This window comes from Microcaecilia unicolor, chromosome 1 (assembly GCF_901765095.1).
Source record: "Microcaecilia unicolor chromosome 1, aMicUni1.1, whole genome shotgun sequence".
Lineage (NCBI taxonomy): Eukaryota > Metazoa > Chordata > Amphibia > Gymnophiona > Siphonopidae > Microcaecilia > Microcaecilia unicolor.
In genome coordinates, this window is record NC_044031.1 from 266,683,894 (window position 1) to 266,710,258 (window position 26,365).

General features: G+C 43.7%; 2 protein-coding genes across 2 annotated transcripts in view; both read right to left on the reverse strand.

Moving 5' to 3' along the window:
• MTURN (maturin, neural progenitor differentiation regulator homolog) overlaps positions 1-11,199 on the reverse strand; it is a 39,395-nt gene extending 28,196 nt beyond the window's left edge. Inside the window, exon 1 of the mRNA XM_030206241.1 lies at positions 10,577-11,199. Coding sequence (XP_030062101.1) covers positions 10,577-10,738 — 162 coding nt within the window. The 5' untranslated portion in view covers positions 10,739-11,199. The remainder of the gene's footprint in view (positions 1-10,576) is intronic.
• Positions 11,200-19,072: 7,873 nt separating this feature from the next.
• The window catches only part of EAF1 (ELL associated factor 1), a 42,330-nt gene continuing 35,037 nt past the window's right edge, over positions 19,073-26,365 (reverse strand). Inside the window, exons 5-6 of the mRNA XM_030206288.1 lie at positions 24,955-25,182; positions 19,073-21,157 (exon numbers count right to left, since the gene is read on the reverse strand). Coding sequence (XP_030062148.1) covers positions 21,111-21,157; positions 24,955-25,182 — 275 coding nt within the window. The 3' untranslated portion in view covers positions 19,073-21,110. The remainder of the gene's footprint in view (positions 21,158-24,954; positions 25,183-26,365) is intronic.

The window sequence follows — 26,365 nt, forward strand, 5'->3', positions numbered from 1 at the left end:
CTCGGCTAAACGCGTTGTGATTGGCTCAGAGACTTCCTGGTATCTGAGCTGAGTGAAGCACTGCCAGAAAAGACGTTTTTATTATTGCAAGGGGCCAAAATGGACATTTTTTTTTGGATGGCCGGCCATTCCCCCCCTTTTTTAATAATAAAAACGTCTTTTTTGGCAGTGCTTCACAGCTGAGAGACCAGGAAGTCTCTGAGCCAATTACAGCGCGTTTAGCCGAGCTAAACGCGTTGTGATGATTTCCAAGTCTCTCAGCTGAGTGAAGAATGGCCAAAAACGACGTTTTTATTATTCCAGGGTTGAATGATGTCCAAAAAAGAGCCTGCAGCATCGGAGCCTGATTATTTTTTTTTCAATATACAGTGAAGAACGTCCATAAAGGACGCTCCTGACGAGCACTTGGGCGGCTTTTCGGGTGTACAATGGCCATAATGGCCGTCCATGAGGAGCACTTGGCCGTTTTTGCCCCCCCCCCCCCCCCCCGATTTTTTTTTTTTTTTATATTTTAATAATTTTTCCAATTCTGTGCAGCCTCAAAGAGAGGTACAGACCTCTCGTTAGATTTTCCAGCATTAAGGCAATCGGAAAAGTTTAGTGCATCTCATTACAATGGGGTTTCTACACAATTTGCTCATCTATATTCCGTTTTCGTTAGCTGCTAGAGTCAGAAAAAAGTCTTTAGTGCATGCCAGGGTTTACTACTTGCTCGTTAATGGCTCTTTAAGGGCGTGTTAAGGTTAGTGCATCTGGCCCTAAGTCCAAGCCCTTCACTTATCATATCCCCTACCCCCTCCACAGAGACCCATCTAAGCACAGTAATACTTCCATCATACAGGGATGCAACCCCAAACCCACGTCAACAAACCCAAACCAAATATTATAAATGCAGCCTATTCAAGATTACTCTCGGAGACAAGGATTGAATATATGTAGTCCAAATAGCTAAAAGAAAAACCCCATTGCCTATGCTTAAAAATATATTGTGGTTAGGGTGGTGGACTCCAACAAAAATGCCCCACTACTTTATTCAGCATCTTCAAATCTTTCTGTAACAAACATATGGGGAGAACTTGCATAACATATAGCCACTAGGAAAAATAGTCATCTGGTATAAACAAACACAGCCACTTAAAGATAAGGGCAGGTGTTTCCACAGAGCTAATTGGCACTGAGTAATCTCTAATAGGTGATTAACATTAAGAGGATCAACCTGTCTGTCAGCAACAAAATACCCACATATTTAAAGAAGCCTTTGGTCTACTCAGACCCACTCCCACAGCCAAGGCCTCAGATTTCTGGTAATTGTGTAAAACCTGAGAAGTTTTCATACTCTGCAAAACTTTCTAAAAGGGGTTTTCAATTAATCCTAAGAGTTAGTTAAATGCACCAATAAATCATCAGCAAAAGTTGCTATTTTCTATCTGAATCCCCTTATATACTTTGGATCTCTTGAATCTACCTCAGTAAAGGATCTAAGGTTAGGGCAACACTGGCCAATACCCCTAAGAACAGGGAAACTTTCAGAGAGCTGCCCATTAACCCATATTCTAGGCATGGATTTGGTATAAAGCGCTCTGACCAAGGAGCTAAAGAGGCCCATGACATCATAGCGTCTCAAAACACTAAACAAAACCCCAATTAATGTAATTAAAGATCTTCTCTGCATCAAAACTAACCAACAAAGAAGTTGTTCCATCCCTACTGAGATGCTCTAAGGAGGACAAGATTTTCCTAATATAACAAAACCTACCTGGGAATCCAATAGTAGTGAAGGCAATATTCGGGCCAAGCGGTTAACCAAAAGCTTGGCCAACAACTTGGCTTCAGTGAATGATAAGATTCTGGGACCAAAGGGTCCTTCCCTGGCTTGGGGGAGAACTATTATTTGAGCCAAAGATAAACTATCTGGTAAAGTTTAGTAGTCCAGTGTATGACTAAACTTTCTTAAAAGAGGTTTTCGTGTACTTCCTTGCAAAATTTTATAAAACTCCACCCTAAACCCATCAGGTCATGGTGCTTTACTTAATGCATTCTGTTTAATCAGTCATTACACTTCCTCCTCAGATATTGGAGTATTCAATAGCTCTCCCCTCTGTTGACGTAACCTGGGGTACTTCTATACTAGACAAATAACTTTCACCCACAAGATCCTCTCCCAAAGCTTTGGAGTACAATTTTTCAAAGAATATCCGTTTGAAGTTCCACCCTTTTTGAAAATGTCATCTTTAAGATTTTACGGTGGCCCTCCCATCCACATACCATCCTAGCCAACAGGTTACCATTTTTGTTCCCACGTTTGTAAAGCTTGTATTTAAAATACTGCATAGATTTCTTTGATCTTTGATGCAAGAACTCGTGAACAACCATTTGTGTACTCAACAATTGCAATTTATTTTGAAGGGTTGGATAATCTCCAAAAATGCCCCATTCCATTTTAAAGAAATATTTCTCTAGATTTTATTTTATGGCTATAATAGCCAATTATTTATTTTTTAATTATACAACTAAGTAAATACTTGTACAGTAAAGGATCACTATCATTCATAATCAAAATAAAGAAAATATCTTACTAATACATCATTAGAAAACAGATAGTTACACTCAAGTCCACATAATTTGATCCAAGATTATATAAAGTGGAACTATTATACGAAAAAGAAAAACTTATAACAAGAAATAAAAAAACTGACATGATATAGGATGTCTAAAGTAAATTAGAGAGCTACTAATGATGTTAATTAACACCCTATTCTTCTACCTGCAAGGAAATCGGTGAGATGGGATGGTTCAAAGAACACATATTTGACAGACTAGTATCGAACTACATATTTAAACGGATTTCGTAAATAAAATGTAGCGCCTAGCTGAAGTACACCATGTTTAAGCAATAAACACTGGCAACGTCTTTTCCGAGTGTCTCTTGATACGTCTGGGAAAAAAAAAAACGAATTTTAAATCCCAAGAAAGTCTTCTTATTTTTAAAGAACATTTTAAGTAACCAATTCTTATCTGGTGATAAAGCAACTGCAGCCAACAAAATTGAAGGCACAGCCGCTTCTGTATCTGAAGACTCTAGAACAGCTGTTATATTTAAAGGTACACTGTCCTGTTCCACATGATGAAGATCTTCCAATGGTTTAACCAGGAGGTAGTAAATCTGAGTAAAAGGAGGAATAGATTCCTTAGGCACATATAGTACTTCCATAATATAATCTTTTAAGCATTTCCCTAGGGGGTAACAGAAAAAACCCTAGGGAAATTTAAGAAGCGCAAATTATTGACTAAGAGTTCTCAAAAGATTCAGCTTTCCTTCTAAGATTCAGTACATCCCTTATCATGTACTTTGAATTGTTTGAACAGTAATCAGATTATTTCCTGCTTTCCTACATGTTCTGCTGGATTTTGATTCAAACATTTCCATCATAAGTTTATTGGAACACAATTCTTGCTCCAATTTCTGAACCTGGGGGCACAAAGCCTTACCCAGATTAGCTATTACAGCCCACAAATTGTCCAATGTTACTTCAGATGGTTTTTCTAATAAGAAAGAAAGGACATTGCTGGTACCTGCTGAGTTTACTAAAGAAATATCGCCCTGCTCATGGCCAACAGCCAAGGATTCACCTGCAGATGAAGGTAAACTCGCAGCAGCTATTATGGGGGGTCCAGTGAAACTGATACCCATAAGTCACTCACTGGATGTATGAAGGTCTCCCGCCACTCCAACTCAGCAGCACTTCCTGGTTTCAAGAGCAAGGGCATCATTTGTGGCAAACTAGTGCTCTGCGGCTGGGGATCAGAGTAACATCCAGCCCTGGCGGCGCCACAGGATCTCCACTCAACCTGGGCGTCACATGCAGGCTACCCTCCGACCCCAAAGGCATCCCGGTTCTCCATACAAAAGAAAGAATCAAGCATGCCAGCCACTACTGGGGCCGATCTCTGAGAAACCACAACAGACGATCGGCCCTTTTGCTTCGGCGTCGTGAGGAAATCCAACAAAAGAGCAAAGAATCAACTCACATCAGTTAGGAATCGGCATCTTGGATGCAGTCCAGCTAATAAACCCACTGTGGTCATCTTCGACTCCTCCCTCTCCTTCTCTGCACATATTCAGCAGACTGCTAAAACCTGTCATTTCTTTCTCTATATCATCACCAAAATGCGCCCTTTCCTTTCTGAGCACACTACCAGAACCCTCATCCACACTCTATCACCTTTGCTTAGACTATTGCAACTCGCTTCTCACAGGTCTCCCACTTAGCCATCTCTCTCCTCTTCAATCTGTTCAAACTTCTGCTGCACGACTAATATTCCGCCAGGGTCATTATGCTCATATCAGCCCTCTCCTCAAGTCACTTCACTGGCTCCCTATCCATTTCCGCATACAGTTCAAACTCATCTTACTGACCTACAAGTGCATTCACTCTGCAGCTCCTCAGTACCTCTCCACTCTCATCTCTCCCTACACTCCTCCCCGGGAACTCCGTTCACTGGGTAAATCTCTCTTATCTGCACCCTTCTCCACCTCCGCTAACTCCAGACTCCGTTCCTTTTATCTTGCTGCACCTTATGCCTGGAATAGACTTCCTGAGCCGGTACGTCAAGCTCCATCTCTGGTCGTCTTCAAATCTAAGCTAAAAACCCACCTTTTTGATGCTGCTTTTAACTCCTAACCCTTATTCACTTGTTCAGAACCCTTATTTTATCATCCTCACTTTAATATTCCCTTATCTCTTATTTGTCTGTCCTAATTAGATTGTAAGCTCTGTCGAAAAGGGACTGTCTCTTCATGTTCAAGTGTACAGCGCTGCATACGCCTAGTAGCGCTATAGAAATGATAAGTAGTAGTAAACACCAAGGTGCTTCAATTAGTCATAGGTAAAGAACATTTTCCTTAAGATGTCAGCTTAGTGGGTACCACATTCATGATTGGAATATATATTCCAACATATTTATTAGAACATAAGAGTAGCCATACTGGGTCAGACCAATGGTCCATCTAGCCTAGTATCCTGTTCTTAGCCAAGCCATGTCACAAGTACCTGGCAGAAACCCAAATTGTGATAACACTCCATACTACAAATCCCAGGGCAAGTAGTTACTGTTTGCCTTAATAGCAGACTATGCACTTTTCCTCCAGGAATTTGTCCAAACCTTTTTTAAACCCAGATACGCTAACCGCTGTTACCACATCCATATTCCAAGGGGCAAAGAAAAATCTCTTCAAGAAATCCCCCCCCCCCCCCCTTTTCTATTAGATTCAACTTCCCAATAAAAATCCAGCAGCACTGCATGTTCTCTATAAACTGAATTAGAACACAGAAGGTTCCCATCAAAATTTCTAACAGATCTGTTCCATTCATGGGCCATCTTGGTTTCAAATTAAGATGGATCAAAAAATTCACTTGCACCATTTCCAGCATCACTGCTGTGTCTTCATGTTCTACTCACAGGCGGGCTGAAAACAGCAGCGCAAACTTGATTTTTCTTTCAATAAGCTTGACTAAATAGGGTTAAATTCCTTTCACTGTGCTGCTATACAGGAGGAGTCCTGAAAGCAAAGAATTCTATGCACTTCATAGGTGAGAACTTTGCCTGCCTGAATCGCCTGCAATATTTTCTGCTTATGATGAAAGTTTAACAAGCAGAATATCAACACCCAAGGCCTTGCTCCCTCGGCTCTTTTGGGGCCAATACAGAATGCCCTTTCAACGCAGAGGCACCCAACTTGACTCTGCAACTGTAATGAGATCAATAGCCAATTTTCTAGGAAACCGTTTCATTCTCCACATTTGATAAGGTACACCTACAAGTCGAAGATGGACTTCGAAAATTGTTCGAGAGGTAACACTGATCTTCTCTTAAAGCAAGGCCACCAGTTTATTGACGCACTGGTCCGAAGATCCTAAATGAGCTACTCGTTAAGGATTACTGAAATCGCGACACAGCTCATCTACCTGCTCCAAAACTGTGTCCAATTTGTTAGAGAGGTCATGCAATCTCTCTTCTAACGCGGTTTCTGCTGCTTCCTTTACCTCAGCCACAATTTCTGAAAATCAGGTAGAACTTAATGCGGGTGTAGACAGGCTACGTGGGTCCATCGTCTTGCTCACTGGTACTTTGGAACGTTCCTTGTCTTCAAACACCATTCAGCAGGGATGTCCAGCAACAAATGCTTATTTTGAAGCAGCACTTCCCAAACTGTCAAATATGGTATGATTGCACCAAACAGACTCACGGTTGGTGGGGTAGTTTAGCGTGGTTGAACCTGGGAGCTCAAACGCTCAGTGTCTTTCCCATCGGAATGGTGTCCTGTGACCCCACCCCCCTTTCCCTCTGATAGTTTAAGAGTCAGCTATTCTGGAAAATTCTCAGGATGGGATACCTTTTAGAGCCACTCTGTTAGTATCATTTAATGTCTCTTTACAGGACAAGGCTGTATTACTTAAGCTCTATTTGCAACAAGCTGCTTCTACAATGTTCTTGGGAGAGTTCAATCTTTCCAGGTGGATACAAGAGACGGAAAAAAAAAATTCAGTGTAAGGCAGGAAGTATTGGCTTTGGGTGCAAGATACCAATTAAGATTCCCTTGCAAATGCATAGTAAACTTTAAATAACGTTACATCATTTTTTGGATCCTTCTATTTCAAGACAGTGGGGTTGGTGGCTGGTTGACTTTCTCCCCCCATCCCATATTATATGTAAAATAAATTATAATAAATATATTTCCAGCCTCTCATCATTATAGTGCCAATGCTCCCCCCCTCCATTGTAGACTAATGTTGCTATGTTTTATATATCTCTCTTATTTTGGAGGCTGACCAAATTTTGATTTTGGCACCGAAACAGACTGGTTTCCCCCAAAATACGTGTACATTTTCAGCAGAAACCTGAAACCGTAGCCCTGCTCCCAGCTGCCGCAAGCCGCCCTCCCTCCTAGATCCTCCCTGGGTCTACCTTGTAAAGGCCCTAGTGGTGTAGTGGTATCTTCGGAGAAGGAGCATCCTGAATTGCTCCTACCCTGGTTCGCCACACTGAAAAAACGGCAGCCACAACTTCCCGCAGCAGCCTTGAGACTGCCATGGCAGGTTGCAGGCTCCAGTTTGGAACTGGGAACAGCCTGAGCAGGAGCAACTGCTGCTCAAGGTAATTCCAAAATGGTGGCTGTGAGGCAGCAGCAGAAAGTCACGGCTGCCTTTTTTTATCAGCACAGCTGACAGGGGATGGAGCAACTCAGGATGCCCCTGCCTCAAAGACACCACTAGGCCACCAGGGCCTCTACAAGGTAGGCCCGTGAAGGAGTGTGGCGTGGTGGGCAGCTGACCTGCAGCAGCAGCTGGGGGGGGGGGGGGTTGGGAGGTCATGTGGCACAAAGGAATAGAATTTTAGCTAAAACTTGCAACCCCTCTACATCAACTAAATCGATCCATCCCAAACCTTCAGGCATCCCATTTGGTATTTATTCTAGGGTTTGGAGTGCACAGAGACTTGTGCTTGAGCTTTTCAACAGCTGGAGGAGGCTGACATAGCATCTTAAAATTAGTGTAAATGTTCTGTCCTCTGACAGCCTTGCACTAGTTTACAATGTGACCCTAAAATGTGTTTGATGTCTTTACTGTCATTCTCACTTCTAAGGATCTTCATTGCTGCAGTTCCCACTGCAAAACATGTGAGCAATGCATTGTGTGTAATGTAGTTCACAGGCAATGCAGCCACACTTGTCTGTCTGTATAAGAACTGTTACCACTGGTTGTGCGGCTGCCCAGACCGCCTCTCTTTCTCAGCCAAGCTTGGCTCCTTTGTCTACCTGCTATCATTTCCTGGTCATTCTTACTATCTCTGTCCTGAGAGGTCAGCCATGTACGACCTCTCTCTCCAATCGAAGGCTGTCCTCTAGGACCACCCCTTGCTACCCGATGGCAGGCTCTGTCCCCATTGGTCTATTTACCCCCTCCTCCCTGGGCCTGTGCGAGCCCTTCTTAGCCTCTTCCTCCCCCTCGCCATGAGGCATTCTCCATCTTGCTTCAGACAGCACTTGTCCTGCTAAAACTCCCTGGAACGAACTTGGTTTTTTACCTTGAATATATCTTCCTAATGAGATATTGCACTCTCCAGTCACCCAGCTCTGAGCTACTTCTGCCTGTTCAACTATTCGCTCACCTCTGCAATAAAGCTGCCTCTCCTCAGATTTCTACCTCCAACCACTGATACAGCTCTCAGAATTAGAGTCTCTGTGCCCTGAGGCAACACTTCTGAACATCTGACTGAGTAAATTATCTGTATTTATTCAATAAAGGAAACTTCAGAAAAGAAAGAGACTTCAGGTGTGTTCTGGTGTGCCAAGGTTATACTTCAAGATATTGAGACTTTACAGTTAACAAGTCTTAAGAGGCTTGACAGTAAAAAGATGAGAAGCAGCACATCATTGACAGCAAGATGGCAGATCTGTGCAGCTCGCTTAGTCCATCTATAAGTTCTGTGTGGATGGCAGTGATAAAATTGCAACAGTTTGACAACAGAGCTGAAGGTGCCCATGAACACCTGGATAGCACGGATCTGGAACTCAATGCCCAACAATGCACCAGTATGCTGAAGACCAGGCCCATGCGGTAGGATTAACTACTTAAGAAGCTGGCAGATTTGGAGAAGAACGTGGATGAACTCAAGAACCACATATGCCACCAACAATTTACCAAGGCCTTGCTGGCCTCCATGAATCGCTCTTAGGTAGAGAGCTTCTGGGATTCCTTGAAACTTGGCTTCCACAATCATGCAACTGGGTGAGCAGCTTTGTTCATTCTAAATTAAGAAAGCGTATAGACCAGTGAGTCCCAAACCTGATCCTGGATGCACCCCAGCAAGTCAGGTTTTTTGGATATCAATGAATATTCATGAGAGATTTGCATGCATTGGAGGCAGTGCATGCAAATCTCTCTCATGAATATTCATTGTGGATATCTTAAAAATCTGACTGGATAGGGTGCCTCCAGGACCAGGTTTGGAAACCACTGGCATAGACTGAGGACCCAGACGACAGAAAATGGTTGTCCACATGCTGTGATTTTCAGTGGCCCACCAGAAAGCTATAATGCAAGCGATCCAGTCTGGCAAATCTTTTGAGCTATGAAAATAAACCTGTTGGCTGGGACTGTATTACTCCTTTCAAGAAAGGTCACTGAACTTGTTCAATGATTGAGAAGTACTGTGTGCAGGGGCCAGGCAGAAGCGGTCACAGCTTCAGTCCTACCCAGAAGTCCAGCTCTGGGTACCTGGACTATGCAAAACGGAACTGAATCATACTCTCGTCTGGAGTCTGCATGTCAAGGACACTGCAGAAAGGAACTAACAGGAGAAGCACTAGAAGTGGCAAGGCCTACAAATTAACCTAACCTTCCACTCTATATACACATAAGTTCCCAAAATACAAGTGGTATTTTTGCATCCAGTGGCTGGCTGTCTCCACCCCAACTGCTTAGGTGAATCACATCCCTGAACAGGTTTTTAGAAAGCTACTCCTCAGCAACAGCATCAACTGGCACAGTGCACACCCCAGTATACTTCCTGTCTGAAAAGAAAATAAGCAGCACAGGGCTTGGGCTGTCAAAGGCAGTGTACTGACATGCTGGTTACTCCAAAGACAGCTGCCCAATACAGGATGCAGCTATTGAGAAGAGTTGCTTCTCACACACACCTCTACTAGGCCACGATTCAGCTAAATAGAAAGTTGTATTAACCAGTAGTTTAATTCTCCATCACATATGTTTTATAGGTATAGACCATGTGCATTCATAAGTAACATATCTGTGTGTATCCACCATGACACCCCCATACCACCGTCCCTTATCACATTCACTGATGCTGTTTCCCTACCACTGATAACTCAGGCCTGGGGGAATCTGTGGACAGGAAGCTGCAGAGGGGTAAATGACTTATCACCAGTGAAATGTCACAGCCTACACCATGGGCACAGAGCCTGTTGGGAGGCCAGGGGTGCATGATAGAGCCACCACTAGGTTTTTTTTTTTTTTTTTTTTTTTTTTGGGGGGGGGGGGGGGGGTTTGCAGATGTCTGTCACAGCCATCCTCATTTCCCCTCCCCACTCCAGCACAATTCCCTAGCTTGACTTCATCTTTCTCATCACTCACTACAAGGCCCCTGTTTTCTTGGGGGCTATCCAGGCCACCAGCCTGCTACTGACTGGGTTCAAAACCAATGTGGGTGCCTTCTTCCCTCCCACGTGGCCCCTGGCGCCCCGTGGCGTTCAGCACACGTGCACACCGCATTAATGCCAGCAGATGCCACTTGGAGAGAAGCACATTATATAGAAATAGAAATGAGATCTTTGTTTTGGGATGCAGATAGCATGATATCACACTCGCATCCCTCCATCACACGCAATGCTAAACACACGCCCTTCCACCACATACACACTCATTGTACGGATGCACATCATTCTCCACCCTCCTCTCGGTTTCCTCGGTGGTACTGGCGCATCTGTCGGCATTAATAGGGTGTGTGCACGTGTGCTGAACACACATAACACACCCCTCTAGCTGCGGATACTTACGAAATTGTCCCCGCAGCCGTTGTCAGGACAAAGCACGTAGAAAGAGACGCCGGGATCGGCGTAGAAATCCATCCTCCTCTCGGTTTCCTCGGTGGCAATGAGCTCGAAGGGGGTGTTGGAGCACCATTTGTCCGCAGCGTCCGCCAGCTGCTGGAAATCCATACTCGTCACTCGGCGGCGGCGCCCCCTTCCTGCTGCTGTCTGACTGCCCCGCCTGCTCTCCCCCTCCTCCACTAGCTGCGTGTGCTGTTGCGGCTGTGCTGCGGAGCCGCGATTAGGCTTTAGTGGCGGTAGGCACAGCTCAGCATTGTGCGCTCACCACTCCATGCTGAGGATGTAGTGCTGCATGCTGTAATTGCTGAGGGCCCTCCACCCCGACCGCACCGAGAATACGCAGCTGCGCAGCCACTCTTACGCCTTACTTGTTTTTTTGTGGCCGTTCCAGAATGCTTGAGATCACAATCGCCGTTCAGAACGCATACGGCGCGCGCCCGTCCGCTTCGATGACGTCACAAAAGCAGCTCCCAATCGCCGCGCCGCCGGATTTCTGGAGCTGTGGGTCGGGAGGGGAGGATGCGAGGATTAATTTCGGATTGCTTTCTTCTTCAGCCTTCTCGAGTCCTTGTCGGCTGATGCTGTTACATAGTTCACTGGAGGAGGGGGGGGGAGGGAGTGATGCTGTTGTCTCTGTAGACTAGCTTCGTTGTTCTTGGACAATGCGAGTAATGTCCTGGAGGCACCCCAACCAGTCAGGTTTTCAGGATATCTACAACAAATATTCATGAGAGAGATCTGCATCAGTGGAGGCAGTGCATGCAAATCTTTTCATGAATATTCATTTTGATATCCTGAAAACTTGACCGGCTGGGATACCTCCAGGACCAGGTTTGGGAACCACAAGCCTAAGCTGCTATCTGGGCTGGAGCTCATCAATGCTCTCCTTAGTTTCTTGGACGTTTTCCTAACCCCTCTCCATGTACACGTATGTGTGCACACACGTTTGCATATATGTTGACTCTGTATGTGTGTGTCGATCTCGCTCTGACCACAAGGAGAGAGGGGAAGAGTAGTAAGAATGGAATGGTAGGTATCCAAATATTTTGTTTATTTGGAAAGAATAATACAACGAAACCTTATCAACAGATTGTGGATGTTTTTTAGACTTTAACCACAGGGTGCCATTGCCTCAAGCCAACAGGTAGTGCCATGTTTCACCACTTGATGGCAGTACACATAACAATCAGTAGCAAATTACAAGGTAAAGTCACAAGGTGGCACTGTGCTAGGGAAAAAGAGTTTTGCAGTACTAAACATAGAATTTTTGTTTTAGCTGGATTTAGCTTTAGTAGACAACAACTAGACCAGTTTTCAATTTTAGAAATACAGTTTAATAGCCTCAAATGCGATGCACCTGCATTTGGGAGCAGCTTCTGTAGGACAAAAATATCATCGACATAGGAGTACAGGTACTCACCCTTGTCTAATTTCACAGAGCTCAGTGAGTACATAAAGATGTTAAAATAGGTGACAAGGCGAGCCGCAACCCGGACTCCAAAAATAAGGAAAGGTCCCCTTAACCTTTACCATGTAAGATCAATTTTTCAAAAATTCCTCAAACCAATCAAATACAGTTCCATCAATCCCAAGATCTCCAAGAAAATTCAACAAAAATAGTACAGTCCACCACATCAAAAGCTGCCAATAAGTCAGATTGTAGAACTAAGGCCTTTCCCACTACTACTAATTTCCCTTGCTTTAGTTGTTAGAACAAGTAATAAAGACTCCATGCAATGTAACCCAGGTCTTGCCACTACCTCAGTTCCATCCTCCGACCCGGGTCACAGGGATAAACCACACTCACAGTGCTTTATCTTTCTCCATTCCACTCACCACTCACTGTCTGCCTCAGATGAACTCGGGACTGGGTTAATGGTACAGAATAGCGATCTGAAGTTTTAGGAGATTAAATGGGGTCCTTCTAGTGGAACCTCACTGCTCAGGAGCAGGCGTCCCTGCTCTCACCCCACCAGAGGTTCTTTTAATGCAGTAAAATTTACTTTAACCTGCAATGGCAGTCAACAATATAATCTCTTTCAAGGGCCAACCCATTGGTGGTTGACTTCCAACTCCAAACCACTTTCTGACAATTCAGTTATCGCTTCAGGAGGAATCCCTGTACCTGTCTCTCCCCTTTCCGTTTGCATTTTCACTCGCAAACACCAGGGAAAGGGAGTACTCTCAGAGATCAGTGGTGCAGAGGCTTAGGCCTGGGATAATGGACAGTGGAATATGTACAACACCTCCCATCCATTTCCTATCCTGTGGGCCAGGAATAATCTCAAGGCAAGATAGCAATCTACTCCCCTCAGGCACAGACCCTTTAGGCTCTCCTTCTTGTAGCGATGCACCTCACAGGGCTGCATCCTGGCCTTGAACGGGCTTTCCCCGCTCTGTTTCCCGCTTCTATTCTGGATTCCCCTTGTCCACCTGAAGCTCCAATTCTGTCTCTCAGTTGCCACTTTTATGGGCAGCAAGTACTCCCTTTATTCAGCCTAAGTTTATTCAGCACTCCTGGATCCCCCAATATTCCCAAGGGTCCAGGCAGGGGTCCAGGCAACCACAGACCTCAAGTTCCCCATTACAATCTCTTATTATTTTTCCAAACTCCACCCCTGCTGTCACTCACATAGGGATCCACTTTATATCTGCAACTTCTCTGCCAACCCTTCCCTTGGGCAGGCCTTCCCACCTCTCTCTCCAGCCCACTGGCAGGGATCTCCCTCTCCCCAGAGTCTTAGTGATCCCCATATCATAGGAGATTACAGTGTTAACTGGTTACTAAAGGTTTGGTAAATTTTGTAAAAGAAGGAATGTTAGCGATCAGTCTATAACTAGATGTCGATGAAGGTCTAGAGAAGGAGATTTAGATATAGGCTTGATGGTGATTTTACCCATAGACGTAGAAGAAAAATCCTGTATGTAGTAAGCAATTCATCAGTGCCATTATCCACTGTATAAGCACTTCAGAGGGTTGTGGAAAATGAACAAGCAGATCAGTATATTATCCAAAATATTTTATTGAAGATACCGTATATAAGACAGTTGCCCGACACAGGCTGTGTTTCGCCCACAAAAGGGCTGCGTCAGGGGCTAGTCTGTATCTACGAATAAGAACAATTGCAAATTGCATATCAGGACAAGGAAAAAGGAAATGCAAAAAAAAAAAACCCAGCACAAACAGCGTGTCCTGTTGTGTTTCCAAATCACCAGCAAGTGATAGCACTTTGACTGCCTGCTTTCAGCATTCAATCCAGATATTCAATGCCGGGCTTTCTGGTGACCGGCATTGAATATCTGGGTTTTTCAACACCAGCTAGTCCATATTTGGACTTAACCGGCCATGGCTGAGCGGGCAAAGACAGGCCTGCTTTTGATGTGGCCTTATTTGGCTGCTAAACCTGGCCAGTTAAGTGCAGAATATCTGGACTTAACTGGTTAAGCCCCTGGAATGCCCTCAACACCGTCGGATTTATTTTCAGCACTAACTGGGCATTTTCAGCAGTGATAATCGGTTAAATGCTGCTGAAAATGACTGATTATCCACTAAGAGGCAAGTTAACTGGTCAGCGGCCGTTCCTGGCCTGTTAACTCACGCTGAATATTGACCGGTTAGTGCCTAAATGCTATAGTATGCAACTACAGAGGTGGCATACACATGGGAGGATCAGGGTTGTGCCTTGCAGTTTGTGCATAAGTTACAGAATACTATTACTTATGCACACAACTGTGAACTTTAGGAACAACTATTTACACTAGCTTTTCACATGGTATAAGTGCTCATGCCTAAAGTTGGACACGTGTCGACTTATGCTCGATGTTGTTATAGAATTGATAATTAGCATATATTCTTCACACCTAATTTTTGGCGCACTTTACCCCTAAATGTCTTGGTTATAACGCTTGACTGCACCAGTGGCACACAATACTTCCACTTATTTAGTCAAGTTTATATCAAAAAGGCTGACCCCCAATGAAAGAAGGATTTCTCAAAGTGTGGCTTTAGTTCAATATTTTGCCTCAGATTTTACTGCATCCACTTCCCAAGGGAAAATTTACATTCACAAGTCGGGAGCTATTTATAATACCTTACCAAACTTTGGTACATCTGCCCCAAGACATTGGATCACTTGTCTGTAAACAATCAGGTAAAGGCACAGCACTGGCTCTGAAGAATGTACTGTGGCATGTGTGTGTGTAGAATGAAAGTCTGTCTTAAGAGAACAGCAAGAAAGAATTCCCTTTCATGACAGAACCAGGTTCAAAAGAACAACATATTTTAAGGGTTTCTCTTTTTTTTATTTAAAGGTACAGTGCTTTACAGTTCATCTATAAAACTTTACATATCAAGGCAAACAACTGGCATTTTTATAATACCATAAAGGTTAAACACGAACATACCCAGTAAGAAAAAAGGCAAAATACCAGCACAATAACCTTAGAATAGTTAGGATGGGACAGTTTAAAACCCCCTTGGACAGCTCACACTCTTGTCAGCTTTTCTGCCTGATTAACCCGATTCTAATTTTTGTGAATCTGACTGCAATGTCATGGAACCCGATGTAGTAAGTGTTTTTCCTATGGACACAAACTGGAGGAATAAATCCCTTTTAATATGCTATCTCCCTGTAGACATTAAAAAGAATGAGGGAGGAAGATGGCTTGCTAGGAGGCTTGGCTTCAGCCAGGAGTTTGTGAAAACCTTGCTGGTCACTCAAGACTTAAAAGGAATAATTCTGTAAGTGGGCGCCCCGATGTCAGAAGGTAAGAGTCTATAATATTACGGCATATGGGGCCCCAGATTCTATTATAGAATTCAAGTGTAACCCGGTATCAGTGTGCTTTATATTTACACACCCGCAGTTACAGCAGCCATAGACCTGGCATAACTACAGGTGCCTAAATGCGGCAGGGATGCATACAGTATTTTGCTTGTATGTGGCAACCCTGCCCTTGCTCCTCTTTCATGCTCTGGCCAGTGAACGACCCATGCATTTACGCACTAGGACACTTTTGCACACCCTTACAGAATAGCACTAAGAAGCTGCACTGCTGCCACTTACTTGCAGTTATTCACATAAGTGCTGGCATTCTGTACATTTACACACACTCACTTGTAAAAGGGGTGCCCAGTTATAGATTTGCCCTTGAAGTGCTTTCAGGGAAGCTTGACCAGAATGAGCAAGACAACAAAGAACAGCTAAAGATACCAGATAACACATTTTTGGGGCAATTTCTTTCCCATGGCATCTAATTTTATCATCTCATTCACTGATAGTTGCAGAAAAGAACACGGTTGCAAAGTTGCTGACATTGGGCTGGAAATGTCCGTGGCAGTCAAGGTCAGACAACCCAGTCCATCACGGACCAAAAATATACCTGCTAGTAGTATAATTTGTTAGCATTTGTCAACCATCAGTTATCTTTAATTGATTTTGACAGCCACACCCACTTCGTCACCTCAGGCAATCAGTTGAGAATCCGCTCAGGCCACACCTACGCCCCACTTATTTGACGTCATCACTGGATATGTCATAGCCCTGCCAACACCCTACCCCCTTTGCATAATTCCACCTAACTCTACCTTTTTAATAACCCTGCTCCCAAATCCCGCCCCTTTTGCATAACCATGCCCCAAACCCTGCCTTTTGCTGATGTCACAGGAAGTGACATCATAGCCATGCTCGTTTTCCAAGATGATGGAGACTACAGTACACATCATGTCACTTCCTGTTTCACAGCCATCTTGGATGGGGGTTACATGACAGGAAGTGATGTCAAAAGCACCTGAGACTGCACTCTACAGCCTAGGCAGACCGTGCACAGCTTCCACATGTTTCCCCTTTGTCAGGAAAGAACATAGGCATTTTTTTTTTTAGCCTTCACACTACTTTAAACTCCTTTTCTGTATAGTGCTGTGAAAAGGCTTGACCCTAGACCCTCCCTCCTCCTGCTTCCGAGTCCCGATGTCTTACAGCTTTGTTTTTCTCTCTCAGGAAAGAATGCCACTAACCCAGACACCCCACCCTCCTTTCGGAAATAACACCTAGCTGACGGAGCAATGTGCTGTATTGTGAGAGAGAATTTCCTTGTCCGCTCGAATGCCCCTTTTTCTCCTTCATGATCTAACAGTCCCATGGTGTTCCTCACAGGCTTTCAGGAAAGACAAGAGTCATCTTGGAAAAGGGGTGTGGCTATGACATCGCTTCCTGTGACATCATCAAAATGGGTAGGATTATACAAAGGAGTGGGGCATGGGCAGGGCTATGATGACATATCCAGTGTCATCATCAAATGGGCATGGACTGGGTGGATCCTCAATTCTGACTGGCTGCTGTGACTGGAAGTAAGTATGGCCACCTGTCAAAATCAATTAAAGATAATTAATGGTTGACAAATACTAATGAGATATACTACTGCTACTTTTTCAGGAAACCAGGATATGCACCTGAACCCAGGTCAAACAAACCCTTCCTAAACCTTCATTGTGGGCATCCTGAGCAGAGATTACAACTGTAATGCTAACCCAGATGCACATCATGAAAGTTGGACTGTGGCATCTGGCAGGAAGGTAGCTGAAGACAAGAAGTTCAGAAAGCCAATTTTGCACTTTGTAAAATAATGGAAACTAGTGACAGCACAAGAAATCCTTTACAAGTCAAGTCAGTGGCCCTCAAGGAGCAGTCTAGGCCACCATGCTGGGTAGGAGACTCAGGAAGGGAAGCAGAAGACAAGACAAATCTCACCGATACTTGGAATTGCTCAGTTTTTCTATGCTAACTTTTACCTGCATCTCTCTCCTCTCCCTGTGTATTCATACAGGCCAAGTACTGTAGCAGCTTCCTGTGCCTAAGCTCTTTCATTGACCAGTAAGCACTAATAGAAAAGTTTCACCTTTTCATGAGGTCTTAGTGCTGTTTCAGCAACACTCTCAGCCCAATGTCTTCCTCAAACATTTCTTGAATATTGCTTTCATTAAACACGTGTTTGTTCCTGATGAAACAGTCCAACTAGTAGAGATGAAAGTTAAGTAGATTCAATGTCTTCCATATCATCAGTTTCATATACTGCGGAGATAGTTCACTCATGGTAGCAAAATGAATGCCACACAGTATATCTCATTCGCTTTAGGCCTTCCAAGATATTGGAGCAAGATGTGTGTAGAAGCTGAACAGCCAGCAACAGGTGATGGCCTACCCTGGCTATATGTTGGGAGGAAGGATTAAGAACTAGATTTAAGGTCAGCATGCTATAAAGGCATTAACTTCTGTCTCCAAATACAAATCTTTATGCAAAAATCACCCGTCACACCTTTTTCCCCCACTTATAAATAGCTTCACAGTATAGAAATATCAAAACCACGATGCTCAAAAAGTGGGAAATATTTTCAGAAGTTTTGTAGAGTCTCATCTATTCAGCATCTGCCTTGTGGTTCTTTAAAAGATCAATCACTAAATAGCTCCAGTCTTATTGAATACAAAATATCTTTATTAAACACGTGTGCTTCAAAACCTGCTCACGTGTGTTTAAAACCTTTATTCACAAACAATGTTCTCTTATATCTTCCATACTCATTCACACCTTATAGTACCTGCATAGAAAATCTATAACAAGGAGGATTTATATATACATGACTTTCTTGAATATCATTACACACTGTGTCAGAGTTCATAACTTCTTGTCTCTCAAAGAGACTTCACAGAATTAGAAATACGGGACCTTTGCATGTGTCCATTCACTCTGCTCTTCCGGTTTCCGGTTTCACATAAAGTTTCATGAAAGTTCAAGACAAACCCCAACACACTTCTCTGGGGATGAACACCTCCACTTGCAATAGATTTCAGGCACTACATAAGCAGAATGAGACTTTCAATCTCATAACTGCTGTTGCTCCAGTCCTTAAGCAAGCATCAGCTGATGCTTGCTTAAGGACTGGAGCAACAGCAGTTATGAGATTGAAAGTCTCATTCTGCTTATGTAGTGCCTGAAATCTATTGCAAGTGGAGGTGTTCATCCCCAGAGAAGTGTGTTGGGGTTTGTCTTGAACTTTCATGAAACTTTATGTGAAACCGGAAACCGGAAGAGCAGAGTGAATGGACACATGCAAAGGTCCCGTATTTCTAATTCTGTGAAGTCTCTTTGAGAGACAAGAAGTTATGAACTCTGACACAGTGTGTAATGATATTCAAGAAAGTCATGTATATATAAATCCTCCTTGTTATAGATTTTCTATGCAGGTACTATAAGGTGTGAATGAGTATGGAAGATATAAGAGAACATTGTTTGTGAATAAAGGTTTTAAACACACGTGAGCAGGTTTTGAAGCACACGTGTTTAATAAAGATATTTTGTATTCAATAAGACTGGAGCTATTTAGTGATTGATAATACGAGTGCTCCAGCAGCTCTATTGAGTCCCTAATTGTATAACATTATCTTTAAAAGATCCCCAAACCTACGACAACTCCAGCTTTCTTCAGGACTAAGATGGCTACTAGAATACTACATTACAAAAATGTAATAATCGTGCTATTTTTGTTGAAAATGTAAATTCATATATTTAAGATCTGAAGCCAGTTACCAAATGTGAATAAGTACTGCTTTTTCTGAAATGAGTGCAGCCTCAAATCAACCAGCCAAGTCCAACCCTATTAGTCTGTGTGTATATCATGTGCAGGGAATCTAGCTGGGTATAGTGGTCTTTTCTGGAGTATGAAGCTCTTACTAAGGGGAACGTTCCTGAGCCAAAGAGTTTTACAGCAGCTTTCAGATTATTGTCCTAGCTAATAACAGAAGTGTTCACAGTTTACCGGAGGCTAGCATGGTTAGAACAAAGTAATGAGTCGCTCTATTGACTTTAAAATGGAAGGATTTAACTAGTAGGATAAAACTATCATGTGGACAATATATGATCATGCTTATGAAGGCATCTAGGGGATCTGAGGACTTCACAAATGGCCATCCTTCAGATATTAACAAAAATAAGTGTGCTTTTTAAAAAATATTTATTTTGCATTTTATTTTACCATCTTCCAACATGAGGTGCTAAAAGCAATGAATCAATCTTATCTGTCCCTCCACTGGCAAGGTAACCTCCACTAAACTATGCCAATCCCCTCAAGCTTTGGGGAGCAAGGTCTATTAGAGTCTTGCAAGTTGCCCTATTTAAAATGACTGGATCCTGAAAAGCATCATGTCCTCCCTTGTTTTTAGAAACAGAAGATGATGGCAGAAAACGACCAGTCTAGCCAGTCTACCGATCCCTAGAATCTTTTCCTCTCCCTCAGAAATCCTCTGTGCTTGTCCTCTGCTTTCTTGAATTCAAATTTCATCTTTGTCCTCACCACCTCCATTGGGAGGCTATTCCATGCATCTACCAGGCTTTCAATACAGCAGGATTACTCCTGTCTACCCACTTTTGCCCTCATTTAATGACCTATTAGAGGCATTCATGCATTGGGGGATTTGTCTCTATCATATCTCCCCTTTCCTTCTTTCTAAAGTATACCTACTGAGATCTTTAATAGCTAGAGGTATAAATGTGCGCTACTTTGTTACCGTGCATTATTAGTAACTGGGGCCAGTGGTACATGTTAGAAACTTTAGCTGTAAGTCTATCTGCTATTTAAAATTAGTATTTACACAATTATACAGTAAATGGCAGCACATCGGCACTATCAACCCACCCACTGTGCCTGGTAAAAGCAATCATTCTGTACATCACAGAGCATGTTTCCTCTGTGAGATGTGCTGATAATGTGTATTTATTTTCTGTAATGTCCATTTGAGCATGCTTCTCTGGAAATCTGCAGAATGACAGGAAGCTGCTGTTCAGTACAGCACAGAGGACACCTGCGACTGAACTAGTGATAAGGTGCTGTTCTCAACTATCTTCCTATAATAATAAATAGTTATACAGATACATTTACACGCTTTTATGCATATGCAAAAAACTGGGAAAGAGAAATTGAATTGTAAGGAAAACAAACAAACAAAAACCCTCACCAACAAAATATTAACAGAAGAAACATCTCAAAGATACTCTGTCTTTTTAAAACTGCGCTTGTGGACCTGAACAAAATGCAGCCTCATCTTTCTGTGCAACAGAAAGGGCTGACAATATAGAGCAGAGATCTTAGTACAGTCCCTTACTGACCAACAGGCAGAAGGCAGAGATGTCTACATTAACCGATAACCATCACATTAATGGTTGCTGCTGCTGTATAAGGTGAGGTAAAACTTTAAAAGCAACATAAAAAGCACTGATAGAAAATGCAGTGCTCTTGAGGTAAAACAGTCTGGTAATTCTAGTCAACAGCTTGAGTACATGATGACAGGTTAGTTACAGTCAGAGTCTCCAAGAAAATTCCAGTACATCCCTTGCTGTGGTTCGAAGAACTCACCCACCCTCTTCTCACCAAGGGTGCATGTTACTATTGCTGTTTACCTATAAAAACACATTAGAAGAAAGCCAGGCTCTAGTCATCACTGTCACTGCCAGACTCACTCAGCTGAAGGTCATTTCCTGAAAAACAGAAGAGAACGTGCCACACTAAACATGCTGAATTCTTCTCAACTCTGAACATATTTTAACTAGGATGTATCACCACATCACTCACATGGGCTAAGAAAATGCGTGGCTCTGTGGCACTGATTTGGTCAAGCACTGGGCATTACCCTGTGCTACCAAATCAAAGAGCATAAAGTATCACTAGCACAAGGCTGCCCCAGGTCAAACTACTCCAGAGTAAGTTTAAGGTTCTTTCCTTGATACGTGAGACCCCCTTCAGCAGGTGCCTGATCCTGAGAGGCAGCCTGGTCTGCACAAACTACCTCATTCCATAACTTGGCACTTGAAGTTAGGCACTGATTGCACAGTACTAGAAACACTACTGTTCATATGAGTATAATATGTACATATGTGAATAAGTGCTGGGTGCTATTCTAGAACTTACGCATACAGACTGCTTAGTGCATACAAGTGGGCCGTGGCGGTTCTCCCAGTTACACTCATAACTTACAAAATAAATTGCAGCATTTGGGAGCCAACAGTTATGCCTGTTTGCAGCTACATTAGGCACAACAACGGCGACTTAGGTTGGTAATTCTGTAACAGCATCAGGGCGCACAGATGCCATTACAGAATTAGCGCTCACCATCAATACACACAAATCGTGGTGCTCAGTTACAGAATTGCCACCAAAATGCTTCACGGGCAAGTAAACCCTGAGGATGCACAAGAGATGGGTACATTTTAAACATCCAAGATTTTGGGCACTGTGAGTTTGCATCCAAGCAATGGTTACACAACTATAGTCACCTGAGATGTTTTTCCATCAGTGAGTTTTAAAAAGCCCAGAGTAAAATGTTAAAGAACAGGGTCAGGTGATGGCAGGCCAGTGAAGAAATAATTCAGAAATGTATTAAAAATTGCTAATTGATACTTCAGTTCTATTGTTAAACCTTCCCCAAGGTTTCAGAATGGAACTAGATCAGCAGTAGCAATAAGTGTCTGATTTATCTGAGCCTCCTTCCGGCTTTCTCAATTATCATTCTTCTCAGCACAATATTTGCAGCCTTGATTGCTTCATTTTTAGCTTGTTTGCATTACTGCAAAGATCACCCTTCTTTTACCTTACAAATTCAAAGTATTATCTGTGCTATTGTTAAACACCCATGCTATATGTAAAATATGTGAGCTAAGGGTTCTTCGGAGATGTGTTAGAGGCATCCTTTATCTCCTGAGAAAAGGAAATCCTACCTTTTCCCTGGCTGTAGCATAGGTGCTGGTATGGGCTGGCATGTGCCACCCCTTCCCAAATCAGGCATCTCAGCCTCTCCCCCCACCCAGAGTAGACTGGCACCTCCTCTCCTTTCCCTTTCTCCTCCCTTCCCCCATGGACCTCCAACCTTCCAGTTCATCGCTAGCAGTGTCAGTGATCAAAGGCCGATCCCAGAAGTCATGTCTCTGCTGCGTCCCACCAGCATAGGTGGGACACGGCAGAGACAAGGCTTCCAAGGATGGCAGGTGATCACTGACACTGCTAGCAATGAACTGGAAGATTGGAGGAGCACCAGGGTGAGATGGGGAAGAGGGAGAGATGCAGCAGGGAAGGGAAACAGAGACCTGCCTACAGGGATGTCAGGGAGGGAGAGACATGCTGGAATGGTGGGGGTGGAATATGATTGAGCCACGTAGAGAGGGGGAGACAGAGAAAGATAGATGCCAGGATGGGGATAGGGGTATGAGCAGCAGGAAAAGTGATAAACTGGACAGAGAGGAAAAGGGACAGACCGAGAGAGACAGCTGATGGACTGTGGGAAGGGGAGCAGGGGAGAAGGAGTGAGAGTGAGAGATGCTGGGCCTTAGGTGGGGGTGCAGGAGAAAGGGAAAAGAGGGGGAGAAGCTGGACTCAAGGAGGGATACAGACACAGAGGGGTGATGCTGAACACAGGGAGATGGATGGTAACAAAGAAGGCAGATTCTGAACATAGGGAAGGGATAGGGAAGAGGATACAGAGGGTGAATACCAGCCAGGAGAGATTGTGACACAGAGAGAATGGAAGTGGATATGGAGAGAGAAGAAATATCAAATGGACCAGAGACCCTGGGAAGAGCAGAAGATGGATGAGACTAGAGAGGGGAGGGGGTAGAGGAACAGAGCAGAAGATGACTGGAACTTGGTGATTGAGTGGGAGAGAGTTGCAAGGCAGAGCAAAGAATTACTGATGGTAGAGATGGAGAGGGAACTTTGAGGGGATAGTGAGGATCTGGCAATTGGTAAGTATGATATGTTGGGAGTATGAGTGAGGCTGTGAAATGGGGGGTAAGAGAAAGGAGATGAAGTGTGGGGAAAAGCTGAAACATGATGAGAATGACCTGGAAGACGGGAGAGAGAATGAGAGGCATTGAAAAGGGATGGAGGTATTTGGGAGGGGTATGAGAAGAAGGGGAGTTCTGAAGGGTTTGAGTGAGGGTGGAAATGGGGTTAAAAAGACAGTGAAGGGGCAAGAGGAGATGGGGTAGTGAGTGATAAATAGAAAATGTCCTGGAGGCAAGGGAAGGAAGAAGAGACAGGGATGAAGCTGGGGCTGGTGAGGGAATGAGGTAGTGGAGGTTAGGTGAGGGATGAGAAGGTCTAGTCCACTATTATTCTCTCTGTGTCCCCATCTGTTCTGAAGCAAGGGAAACAGGAGACTAGGGAAGGAGTGAGTCAAAGTGGGCAATGGGAGTACTGGAGCGGGGGTGAGGGGGAGATGAGAAAAGCTGATAGGTAAATGAGAGGTGAGAAGGAGACTAAGGACTAGAGCGTGAGAGAAAGGAAGAATGAGAGTAAAAACAAATGGGTGGATATAAATACAGAGAACAGAAAAGTGGAGTGGAATAAAACATAATGAGAAAGATCAGTGTCAGACAGATGTAGAGAAGGAAAGAAAGAAAGAAAACACGAAGAGGGAGAAGAAATGGAAAGGCAAACCTGAAAACGAATTTAGGAGAAGACTGGCCCAAGTAAAGTGGAAAAAAGACTGGGACCAACCCAATATGAAATGAAAAGCCCAGACAACAAAGGTGGAAAAGAAAAATGTTATTTAATGCTTTTTAAGGATTGGAATGTGTCTGCTTGCACCCAAAATAAAAATGTGAAGACTAGTGGTCTCCACATCCTGTAGGGTTACACAGAAACATTCAAGGCAGATAGAGACCATGAGGCATATTTTCAAAGCACTTTGGGAGGCTAAGTTCCATATGTTTCTATGGAACTTTGGGAGGCTAAGTGCTTTGAAAATAAGCCTCCATATGGCCTATCTAGTCTGCCCATCCATGCCACATAAATAAAAACCCCATCTGATTCAATCAAAGTGTTGGCCAGTGGAAGGAGCATGTGCTGCTCCTGAGGTGATCATCACAATCTGAATATTTTTTATATGGTGTGTTGTAAGGGGAATAATTCTGATGTGGGGGAATGTGGAGTTTGTGATACAGAACTGGAGCTTCAGGGTTTATATTGAGATTATGTCCAATCCTTTACAGAATCCAGACTTCACACCACACAGCAGAATTTATTGAATGATGCTATCGATTATAATGGCGATTTCACCTGGTAGTTGAAACTAGCTGGAGGTTATACTGTATTATACTACTAATTTAAAAATGGGGGCTAAGGAAACGGTGTATGATGTTGTGATGGGTATGTGAAGAAATGTTGCTTTGGCCCGCTCTCCTCCTTACCTAGCTTGCTCCCCTGTTACTACCCCAAATATTTCTATCTATCTATCTAGAGACACCACTGGTGCTGAGCTTCCACTCTTCCCTCTACTTACTGAGTGTGCTCATTAGCTGTTGGGTCCCTGGTGGCCTGCTGGTACCATTGGCAGCTGAGGTTCTGTTCATGTGGTGGTGCTGCTGTGAGGGGGACCCCCGTGCGACCTCCTCCTCTGCACAGCTCGAGCTGTCATCATCACTCCCTGAAGAGCTCGCTGAATCTGAAGAGCTGCTGCTGCCCCCGCTGCTACTCATCTGCTCAATGATGTCCACTTCCGCACGAAGCTCTATGACCAAGTGATTCTCATCTGGTTACAACAGCAGTGCTCAAAACGGAAAAGCAAATAAAACCAACCAAAACCTATGAACAATGAACAGGCCACACTGCAAAATAGGTCTTTGCATAGAAATATTTGCCATTTGTGGAGTGGAGGAGTGGCCTAGTGGTTAGGGTGGTGGACTTTGGTCCTGGGGAACTGAGGAACTGAGTTTGATTTCCACTTCAGGCACAGGCAGCTCCTTGTGACTCTGGGCAAGTCACTTAACCCTTCATTGCCCCATGTAAGCTGCATTGAGCCTGCCATGAGTGGGAAAGCGCGGGGTACAAATGTAACAAAATAAATAATGGCAGCATTTATGAGAGAGAACAAAGGCAGAAAAGTTAAGACGTTAGCTCGTGATCACAAATCCTGTCCAAAATCTGGGAATGTCTCTGCGGGCAACAGTTTTGGTGACTGAAATCCAAGAGTTCATGAAATCAATCTAGGAACAGCATGTATAAACAAACCGAGTTCTAGATCAATTTGGGGACTCTAATTTTACCACCTGGCTCCTGCTGAGACTGTGAGAAGGGAGATACCTGGATTTACCATTGGGATCCCTAATAACTACTGCATGCAGGATGGTAGCCCTGGGTTTGTTCTGTGAAGTCTATACATGGTTAGATGACTTTACAGAAGGGTGAGCTCCAATTTGCGAGTACAACTCACTGTGATTATGATCAGGGCTCTCCACAAGGGTGGGCAACCAAGGGTGTGTGGGTGTGTTTTTTTAAAATAAAGTATTGTTTTGTCCACTAACTCCTCTGCTCATGACAACCAGTATACACAAGTAATAACTACAACCTATAGCTGCTGAAGGCCAAAGTCTACATTGACTGACATATTAGCAGTATAAGGAAGTGCTGTATTCTGTGTACATGGAGGAGAAGGAGGGCTTCAGAGTTTCTAGAACAAAACTGTGGGTATACAAAGCTTCACCTCTACATGTTGAAATGCTCACAGTTTTGGCTTTTAAAGCATCTGCCAGCCCTACAGACTTGAACTGCAGCTCCCCGTGAGAGGTATACTCAAATGTTCATGTAATATCAGATCAGAGAAATAACAGGCCTGCCCACCAGTGGCACTGTGTGGTATCATGTGACGGACCTCAGCCCAGTCTCTGTACTTCAGGCTTAGATTCCAGCACTGG